At 36.2% G+C, this 9,832-nt stretch overlaps 3 protein-coding genes across 3 annotated transcripts; all 3 read right to left on the reverse strand.

The window, feature by feature from the left end:
• Positions 1-394: 394 nt before the first annotated feature.
• Positions 395-2,220, reverse strand: LOC125215950 (premnaspirodiene oxygenase-like). Its single transcript, XM_048117538.1, has 2 exons — positions 1,321-2,220; positions 395-1,243 (listed from the first exon to the last, which is right to left on the reverse strand). The coding sequence occupies exons 1-2, from the start codon at positions 2,200-2,202 to the stop codon at positions 620-622; spliced, it is 1,506 nt and encodes a 501-aa protein (XP_047973495.1). The 5' UTR covers positions 2,203-2,220; the 3' UTR covers positions 395-619.
• Positions 2,221-2,964: 744 nt separating this feature from the next.
• Positions 2,965-5,604, reverse strand: LOC125216350 (alcohol dehydrogenase-like 3). The gene is made up of 10 exons (XM_048118041.1): positions 5,463-5,604; positions 5,253-5,389; positions 5,117-5,166; positions 4,712-5,043; positions 4,412-4,494; positions 4,101-4,176; positions 3,686-3,747; positions 3,494-3,589; positions 3,255-3,416; positions 2,965-3,179 (listed from the first exon to the last, which is right to left on the reverse strand). The coding sequence occupies exons 1-10, from the start codon at positions 5,509-5,511 to the stop codon at positions 3,069-3,071; spliced, it is 1,158 nt and encodes a 385-aa protein (XP_047973998.1). The 5' UTR covers positions 5,512-5,604; the 3' UTR covers positions 2,965-3,068.
• A 582-nt stretch (positions 5,605-6,186) lies between these two features.
• Positions 6,187-9,270, reverse strand: LOC125216349 (alcohol dehydrogenase-like 4). Its single transcript, XM_048118039.1, has 9 exons — positions 9,122-9,270; positions 8,900-9,036; positions 8,751-8,800; positions 7,710-8,041; positions 7,534-7,616; positions 7,037-7,174; positions 6,794-6,889; positions 6,526-6,687; positions 6,187-6,434 (listed from the first exon to the last, which is right to left on the reverse strand). Exons 1-9 carry the CDS (start codon positions 9,201-9,203, stop codon positions 6,324-6,326), a joined length of 1,191 nt encoding a protein of 396 aa, XP_047973996.1. The 5' UTR covers positions 9,204-9,270; the 3' UTR covers positions 6,187-6,323.
• Positions 9,271-9,832: the final 562 nt, after the last annotated feature.

Genomic DNA, 9,832 nt, shown 5'->3' on the forward strand with positions numbered 1-9,832 from the left:
CTATCTTCACTAGAATAACAAATTGATTCACTTTCGTCATCAGTCATCACTAACAGAGCCAGCTCTTCACAATACGTCTTCCCTGTAAAGCAAGTCGTCTACGTTTTCTTGCTTTCCGCTTTCCTTGATAGAATTCAAAACTCTTACACCATCCTTTGAATCTTTTACTCTCCGATCTTCATTATCCTCCGATTCAATGCTCAGGGAATTTACGAATACAATATTGGATTGACTTGATCTTAATTTTGAGTCTTTTGACTAATCAAATGAAAATAAATTGAGTTATTAATATTATAATTATAATATCATAATATCATTAGTTAATGTTAATATGTTAAAATGACATATTTTTATATTTTTTTGTGGACGTTTAGTAACATCCAAAATTATTGCCTAAAGATAAATTATTTGGTTTCACTATTAATATTGCATTGTACATATATGAATACACACAGGCACACTCTTGCTGATAGTAAAACTGAAAAGGTCGAGCAGTCACGATCGGTGAGACAGGGGTAGCTTCAGCAACCTCCATCCAGTTCCTTTGCAAACTTTCAAAATCCTTTATTTATTCAATAAAACCCGAATAGTTTCTTCCAAACTGTATATGCATTCGTAGTCACGGCAGCGGTTGATAAGGAGTAGCAATAACAAAAAGTTTATCTTTCCTGCAAGTTGTAATGCCGAAGTGTTCGGTCATGTTTAAAGCTTGGGCATCGACACCACGAGGGAGTTTCCAGTTGAAGTCGTGAAGTAGTTGAGCTAAGGGGAGAGCCACACTTGCTGAACCAAATGCTATTCCAGGGCACACTCTTTTCCCGCTCCCAAAGGGCATGTAGCGAGTATCGTTACCGGCAAAGTCCAGGGTGGGCTGATTCAGAAACCTTTCGGGCTTGAAGCTTTCTGGATCAGTCCAATACTTAGGATCCCTTTGGATAGCCCACGCGTTCACCAGTACCTTCACTTTGGCAGGGATAGTGTACCCGTTGATTTGGCAGGATTCCCTCGACAATCTAGGGATGATTGAACCCTGAGGATGCAGCCTGTGACTTTCCATGATCACTAGTTTTAGGTACTTCATTTTTTGAATATCTTCTTCCTCGATGCTTGTGTGGCTTCTTCCTCTCATCACTTTTCGTATTTCATCTTGCACCTTGTCCATCGCTTGCGGATTCCTCATTAGCTCTGTCATGACCCAATCTAGAGATGACGACGATGTTTCAGTTCCACCAGTAAACATATCCTGTATTAGTGACCAAACCATATTAGAAGAAAGATATCGACGAAGAGGGAGAGAGAGTAAAAGCGTGTAAACATTACAAGTATAACAGCTTTGATGTTGTCGTAGCCGAAGGGAAAATCCATGTCTCCGCTTTCTTTCACCCTCAGCAGGACATCAACCAGATCTTCATTACCAAACTCTCCATTACCTCCCCCGTTGGCCTCATGCTCGCGGATGATTTCATCGAAAATGACATCCATCTTACGCCGCATCACCATCAACCTCTTCTTCGTGCTCCAACTCACAGCATTAGCTATCACAGAAGACGGGAAGATATCCGCAAGCAGAAAACCCGTCCCCATCTCCAGAGCAATGCTAACTAGCCTCATCAATGCTTCTTTATCCCTCAACACCTTCCCAAACGCAGCTCTGCAGATGATGGAGCTCAGCGCCACGAACACCATGTCTGTTAGATTCACCGGCTCTTCACCAGAGAGGCGGAGTGACTCCACAAGTCGACATACCTCGTCCCTCCTGATGAATCCGAAGGAACGCACGTTTTTGGCGCTGAGGAGTTCGAGGATGCATATTTTGCGCATCTCTCTCCAGTAGTGACCGTAGGGGCTAAATGTGATGTCCACGTAGTTGTACCAAAATATATTCAGGGCTACGCTCTCCGGCCTGTCTGCGTAAACAGGATCCTTGTCTTTGAGCATTTCTTTTGCGATTTCAGGCGAGGAGACGACGATGGTGTCGACTTGGCCAAGCTTCAGATGCATTATCGGGCCGTACTGCTGAGCTAGATCACGGAAGCTACGGAAAGGGGGATTGGAAATAAGGTGCAAATGTCCGATTATTGGGAGTTTTTTAGGCCCTGGAGGAAAATTAGCACTGGATTTGTTCTTCCATTTCTTAATCAATAAGATTATTAAAAGAGGAAAAATCACAGCCAAAGTCCATGGAAGAAGATCGGACTCCATATCAGGGTGGAAAACAGATTGTGTATTAAACAAGGAAAGGTTTTTGGTTACTTATGCCAACATCCTACAGCTATAAATGGTTCCAAATTTTCTTTTGTGCGCCACCCTACTTTCTAAATTTAATTACTATGTAATTACTTGTCTTAGCTGCTGCTGATAGTTTTCCATAACCCCATTAATTTCTATCTTTATTTATGTGATAACAAATGCAGCCACATTCACTGTTTTCTGTACTCTAGCTAGTATTTTGATATTTTCCCTTAATGAGGTTGGTGAAATTTTGAGGTTCAGACACATGCACGTTTAGTTCATTGCAGTATAAATTATCCTTTACATAATACTCCTTACTCCCTCCGTCCCTGAAAGTTTCTCCCATTTTTCTATTTCCGTCATTCCCACAAAATTTGTCCCATTTCACTTTTTACTATTTTTGTTGGTGGACCTCATATTCCACTAACTCATTCCTACTCACATTTTATTATAAAACTAGTAATAATATATAAAAGTTGGACTCACATTCCATTAACTTTTTCAACTCACTTTTCATTACATTTCTTAAAACTCGTGTCGGGTTAAAGTGGGACAATATTTGGGGGACGGGGGGAGTATTATTTAATTCATTATGAGAGGTCAATATAGTTTTAAGAATATACTAGTACAATTAATTAAACTTGTTTGTAAAATATATATTGATACATTTAGTTATCAAAGCATTATAAAGTCATCTTCCGTCTCGATCTCAATGATCACTAGGTTCAAAAATAGGCAAGTGAGATTGTATTTTAGAAATTCTGAACACGGAGAATTCTTATTTATTTTTGGTTGCATTTCATTAGATGCCACATTTATAATGGAAAAAAGTAGATTCAAAAATAAAGAAGGCATCTTAAGGATTTGCCATCAACAAGGAGCTGCAAAGCTTGGTTGATGTTTTCGAATGGCAATTCATGTGTGATGAACTCATCCAACTTGAGCCCCTGAAAAAAAAATGAAATGAAATTAATAAAAATAGACAGAAATAGAAGATGAGTGGATATGAAAATAAGACTCACTGCAGAGCAGCATTGCTGTGCAAAAGAAGGAAGTTGGGACTTCCCTTTGAAATCTCCGAAGGTCGAGCCGACGATTTTCCGGCCGTAAAAGAGGTCCATGGGATGAAGAGGGAGCATCTTGGGAGTGGAATGAACACCTACAGCCACAGTCAATCCCCAGCCCTGCACTTCTAACAATTAATTACTCCTTCAATGCATCACTAATTATAGATTTAGTAGTAATTAATTAATTAAGCAACCAGATGGGTCGACAAGAAGGCTTCGCGAAGAACATCTGCGCTTCCAACACACTCAAAGCTGTAGTCTACACCTCCTCCGCACATTTCTTTTATTTTCTACATCCAACAATTTTTTTCTCTTATTTTCTTTATGGTAATTAAAATTTCTCAATATAAGCTATAATGGAAATGGATGAGTGTTGATTGTGTGACCTCATGCACCGGAGTATCAAGAATCGACGGGTTAATGAAATTTGTGATTCCCATTTGTGAACCTGCAGTGCCAAATCCACAATTAGTATACACAATTTTTGTTCCGATTATAATGCACTAAACAAGACTGTCTAAAATTAAAAGAAAAATTACTGTTTTAAATAGGACGGAGGAATTAGTTATTGACCTGAAAAGACAAAAGGAGCATGTGGTCCGCCCGAATGGACCATAAGTTTTTATGTACTGACTACTGAGTACTAGTATATAATTAAGTTCGTAAAAGTCGAGTGATTTTATATAAAACTAGCGTAACATAGTAAAAAAAATTATGTAATTTATGCAAGTTAATTATGAGTAGGCTGAAAATAGATTATTTTAGCAAAATTATATTTAGCGTAACCTACCAGATACATACCTTTAGTTTGTTTGTCTGGGTTGACATCGACTCCAATTATTTGTGTTGCTCCTCTTGCTTTTGCTCCTTCCACTACCTGAGAGTAATAAAATGTGTTTTTCAGAGGTAATAAATTCTCAACATTCAGAAACAAGAAATCACTAGATTTTGGTGCCAAACAAAAATTCTGCATATACAGTCGTAATTAATGGAGTAGTAATAAAAAAATTTATTTTTTCAAATTTTCGGTGCCATAGATGTAGAAATTCAAGGTGGGATTGAGCTGAAAATATAATATATGAGTGAAAAATAAAAATGTGGTGAAAACAAACCGCAAGGCCGACGGAGCCGAGGCCAAAAACAGCGACAGCTGATCCAGGTTTTACATTGGCAGTGTTCCATGCCGCTCCAACCCCTGTACCAATTATAATCTAGTAATTCATAATTATTTACGTATTTAAGTACTAATACGTAGAAAATAAATGCCATTCCTAAAATATCTATTGTTAAAAGAATGACATAAAAACAAATCCTTGGACAGTTGGGTCACTATCAAGACTGACAATGCAAAGAAGAAAACTATTGTAATTATGAATAAAAAATGCATATACAAACAAATGAAATAATAGTACCTGTAGAGATGCAACAGCTGAGCAAAGCCATATGCTTAAGAGACATGAGGTTTGGATCAATCTTGACAACGCAGGCAGAATCCATGACTGTATACTCACTGAATGTGGAAGTGTTGAGGAAATGGAAAATAGGGTTTCCATTCATATCCCAAAACCTGCTTCTCCCATCAATCCCCATCACCTTCTTCATCGGATTTATTCCATTTTTCTCACACACATTCGTCCTCTCCGATTTGCAGAACACGCATTCCCCACACTCCCCGTGAAATATAGTGATCACGTAGTCTCCACGCTCCACATCCTTCACTCCTTCTCCGACACTCTCAACTATTCTGCATCCATCAAATGTTATATTTTCTGAGTATAAATATTTGTATCGAATCAAATTAAAACTCTTCTGATTACCCGGAAGCCTCGTGGCCAAGAATTCTAGGGTACGCTCTTTCAGCTTCGTTCTTCAATCCAAATTCAACCAAATATCAACATATAACTTTTAATTAATTTTGAAGAGCATGTAGGATGAGATTATGTGTGTACTTACAGTGCCAAGCCAAGCCCCAAGATCTGAATGGCAGATAGAAGTGAAGAGGATCTTGATTCGGACCTCCATTTTCTTTGGGGGCTCAACCATAATTTCTTCTACTACCAATGCTTCACCAGGACCATGAACTACAGCAGCTGTTTTGTACGTAATTCATTATTTCAAGAAAAATGAAAATAAAATAAAAATCAAACACTACTACTATTGTACCTTTGCATGTGATTACTTTGTTGCTTGTAACGGAGAGTAATTCTTCCATATTGTAGTTTGACGTGCAAAAGTGTTTGTTCTAGTACTAATAGATTTAGATCATTTAGCCACAAATGGTTAAATTAAATAGGGGGGATAGGTTATGAACCATGCTAATGAACTATACTCCAATATTCGTTCCTTTTATTTTAATGTAGACATTCCTTGTATTTTTTTACCGGTTTCCATGAACAATAAAAATATACTAATAAATTAATTCTATTGTATTTTGAAAGAGATAAAAGTTAGTAGTACATAGTACTCCTAATAATCATGTGACTAAACAGTTTGGGTGACCACACTGACGTGTGAGGAGTTTGGAAATTAAGTTGAAAGTTTGAAATAGACATTTTGTACAACTATCAATGCATTAAAATTGAGAAAGTTGGCACATGAATGATTTTTTTTATTTGCTATACAAACATCATTCACAATATTAGTATATATTGCTTTGTACAAATAATTCAATTCGGTTTTCATCCCACCGACAGATGACGGACGAACTGGGACACATGCCTCTGTGTCGTCTTTGATATGGCTAATAAGTTATGAAATTAGGTTTGTAGTTAGTAATGTCTTTTTCATTACTAAAGTACCTCAATGATTGCACTTCTTTAATTTCCCTTAATTTTTAGGTGTATGCACTTTGGAGATGTCATATACTCATATATATCAAATCAATATATAATCGTCATTCCAACCAAATAGGTATTATATCATGAGAAGTTCCAGTAAATACACAAAATATGTTTAGAATATGGAGTATTATTTATGACAACAATGATTACTTACATAACAACACACCCATAATATTTAAAACATTCAAAGGTGTAAAAGGCATCTCAATGACTTGCCATCAAGGAGCAACTGCATGGCATCAGTGATCTTGGAAAATGGCATTTCATGAGTGATGAATTCGTCCAATTTCACCACCTGAAAAATACAAGAATGGAATGTTTATTTAGTAGAGAAATACTACAAACAAATTTAAGTGTAAATATAGTACTTTTGTGTGTGTGTTTACCCCTTTGGTACACTGGTTGGCAAAATGAGGCAGTTGTGATTTTCCTTTGAAGTCACCAAACACTGATCCCACTAATCTTCTCCCATCAAACATCTCCATTGGATGGAGAGGCAGCAATCTTGGTGATGGATGTACCCCTAAAAGTACTGTCAAACCCCACCCCTGCACCCAAATTAACCATTTGTTACTAGTAATTTTATTACTATCAGAGAAGAAAATAAGTCAATATTTATTAGAGTATGATAAAGAGATGAGAGGAGATTATTACATCATGAGTGGACAAGAAAGCTTCTCGAAGAACTTCCAGGTTTCCTGCACACTCGAAGCTATAATCCACACCTCCATCCGTCATTTCCCTTATTTTCTGCATCAATGTTTATTTTAAAATTAATACACTATATAATATACATCCTTCATCAAAGAAAATTAAAATACTACTACTACTATTCAATTTTGAAACTTGATAAATTAATTAATAGCAGTAGTATGTGATCTAATTTGGTTCAAGTACCTCATGAACTGGCTTGTCCAATTCCTTGGGATTTATGAAATCTGTAAGGCCAATTGCTTTGCCCTTGATCTGTTTCTCTGAATTGATGTCCACTCCAATAATTCTAGATGCGCCACGTGTCCTTGCTCCCTCCACCACCTACACAATAATCCAATTCTCTACTATTATTGAGCTTACTCTTGTTGTCTTATGTCCTAATACAGCTTACTCTTGTTGTGATAACATTTATGTGTATGAAAATATGACCCCATAACCAGAATTGCCGGTTTGCCACGTTGAATCTAGAAAAAGGCAAGCTACATTTTGCAATGGATCTAGAGTGATCCAATTTGTCAAAACTCGTGTTCAATGAAATGGAAAGTTTTACATTAATTATTAAAAAAAAATTAAAGAACTTATATTAAAATAAAGAGTAAAATTAAAACAATTTAGACTTACTAATTTATTAAGTAAAGTATTTATGAATAGATAACAAAATTGGGGGTTGAAAAACTTACAGCCAATCCGACGGCTCCAAGACCGAAGACCACCACAGTGGACCCCCCCTCCACGTCAGCCGTATTCCACACTGCTCCAAGACCTGAAATGAATCACAATCACAAGTCATTTATTATTCTCATTATTTAATTAAATTTATTTCACCTTATTATTACTATAATTAAATAATGCTGACCCGTTGAAACTCCACAGCTAAGGAGAGTCATTTTTTCCAAGGGGGCCTTGCGATCAATCTTAACGACGCATGCTGAATCCAGCACAGTATACTCGCTGAAGGTGGAAGTGTTGAGGAAATGGAAGATCGGCTTCCCGTCTTTCGTCGAAAACCGGCACTTTCCGTCGCTTGCCATCGTGCTCTTCATCGGATTCACTCTGAATTTCTCGCATAAATTGGTAGTCTTCTTTGATTTGCAGTAGACGCATTTTTCGCATTCGCCGTTGAAAATGGGAACAACATGGTCACCTATTTCCAGATCGCTCACACCTTCTCCCACGCTTTCCACCACTCTACATCACAATAAATATGTTTATGTTAAAACTCTTAAATTTTATCCTAGATCGACTTGATGATGATCCTAGCTCATCTATATAAGTATGAATAACCCCGTTGTCATTACGTGAAATTCGAAAACAAAAATAAGTAAATACTAGTGCTATTGTTATTGAGATTACTAACTTTATCTTAAAACTAACTACATATTTATCCAATCATCTCTCTTGGGGCTTTTCCCTTTATTAATAAATGCATTTCTAGCCTCTGAAAAATCTTAATTTGTCATTCATATAGCTGACTTGTAATCTTAATACAATAATTATTTGTTATTTAGGTGTTATCGCTGCAGAAAATCTTATTCTTGATTTTGTTTATTAAATAGTCATGGTCTATGATATAATATTTTATACAAATATTAACAATCTGACAACCACACTAAAACATCGGCGTATCTCCCAAGGTACAAATCCTTTATTTATTCATTAATATGATAATCAAATCTCTATTTTTATAATCTACACCTAAAACATAACTAAACTCCGCCCTCTCGAAACCTACTCTAACCTATTCTACGTTCATGTGTTTTACTAATTTCTCTAACTAACACATAAAAAAATTGAAAATCTTGTATTTTTTTAGATAAAAAAAAAAATATTTTGAGGGAGTGAAAACAGGAAATTTCTAGTGATATAAACTTGGCAATTAATTATGATCAGTTCTTACCCAGAAGCTTCGTGGCCCAAAATCCGAGGGAAGGCTCGTTGTGCTTCGCTCTTCAAAAAATTAAATTAAGATGATTAACAAAGCTTGTTAATAAGGAGAAAATCAAATACAGAATTCAAAATTGATGAATAAATGCTGTTTGATGATACCTCTCCTTTCCAAGCACTGACATCGGTGTGGCAGATCGAAGTGAAAAGCACTCGGATTCGGACCTCCATTTTGTGAGGCGGATCAACCCGAATCTCCTCCACCACCAGCGGCTGCCCCGGCCCATACGCCACCGCCGCTGCAACGCTGGATCATTAGAATCCTCTTGCAATAAATTAATATTCAGATAAAAATATTAGCTCTATCTATAAATGATAACGTACCTTTGCATGTTATAACTTTTCCGACGGTGTCATTCGAAATAATAGCATCTTCATAATTGTTGTTGCTTCCCAAACTGCCCATGCTTTGAGTGAATGTGTGTGTGTGTGTGTTTTGTGTGTGTAATATATGTGAAGACTCGATGAATTATGCCATGTTATTTATAGGGGAAAAAATATAGCAGGGTGGACGTGGCTTACGAGTTTGAATTATTATAGCCAATATTTTACCATTTAAATTTTATCTAAATCGTTAATATCGTTGTCATGTTGTGAGTCTTTATCTCATGCTTGTTTCGTTGTATCAATTGGTCAACTTGCTCATTTTCAAGTCAAGCAAATCCAAATAAATTAAACCTCTTTACATTTAAGAAAAGCATTTATTGACCGGGCTATTTTTATTTATCCGTAGATATGGGCCTGCCTATTTTTAATAGGAAGACAAAAAACTTGGCAACCTTTCCACATCATTGATCTCCCACTAGTAATAAAGTCAACATGTTATAATGTATTTAAATATATTTCTTTTTAAAATCATAATTAAAATAAAAATTCAAATCAAAGTTTTGGTATTGATATTACAATGAAAAAGGTAACAAAAATAGAGAAATGAATTACTAATACTATAATCGAACAACTTTATATTGGATTGGTTCACATTCAATCCAAGAATATTAAACAGCTAAAAGTATAAAGCCATGTTCAGATCAGGAA

This window comes from Salvia hispanica, chromosome 3 (genome assembly GCF_023119035.1).
Source record: "Salvia hispanica cultivar TCC Black 2014 chromosome 3, UniMelb_Shisp_WGS_1.0, whole genome shotgun sequence".
NCBI lineage: Eukaryota > Viridiplantae > Streptophyta > Magnoliopsida > Lamiales > Lamiaceae > Salvia > Salvia hispanica.

Coding starts and splice junctions, on each gene's coding strand:
- LOC125215950 (XM_048117538.1), bottom strand. CDS start 2,202: ATGGAGTCCGATCTTCTTCCATGGACTTTGGCTGTGATTTTTCCTCTT. Junction 1,244..1,320: donor ACATCAAAGCTGTTATACTT/GTAATGTTTACA, acceptor TCACTAATACAG/GATATGTTTACTGGTGGAAC.
- LOC125216350 (XM_048118041.1), bottom strand. CDS start 5,511: ATGGAAGAATTACTCTCCGTTACAAGCAACAAAGTAATCACATGCAAA. Junction 5,390..5,462: donor CAAAGTAATCACATGCAAAG/GTACAATAGTAG, acceptor CGTACAAAACAG/CTGCTGTAGTTCATGGTCCT. Junction 5,044..5,116: donor CTTGGCCACGAGGCTTCCGG/GTAATCAGAAGA, acceptor TGATGGATGCAG/AATAGTTGAGAGTGTCGGAG.
- LOC125216349 (XM_048118039.1), bottom strand. CDS start 9,203: ATGGGCAGTTTGGGAAGCAACAACAATTATGAAGATGCTATTATTTCG. Junction 7,617..7,709: donor TAGCTGTGGAGTTTCAACGG/GTCAGCATTATT, acceptor GATTCATTTCAG/GTCTTGGAGCAGTGTGGAAT. Junction 7,175..7,533: donor TTGGAGCCGTCGGATTGGCT/GTAAGTTTTTCA, acceptor ATTATTGTGTAG/GTGGTGGAGGGAGCAAGGAC.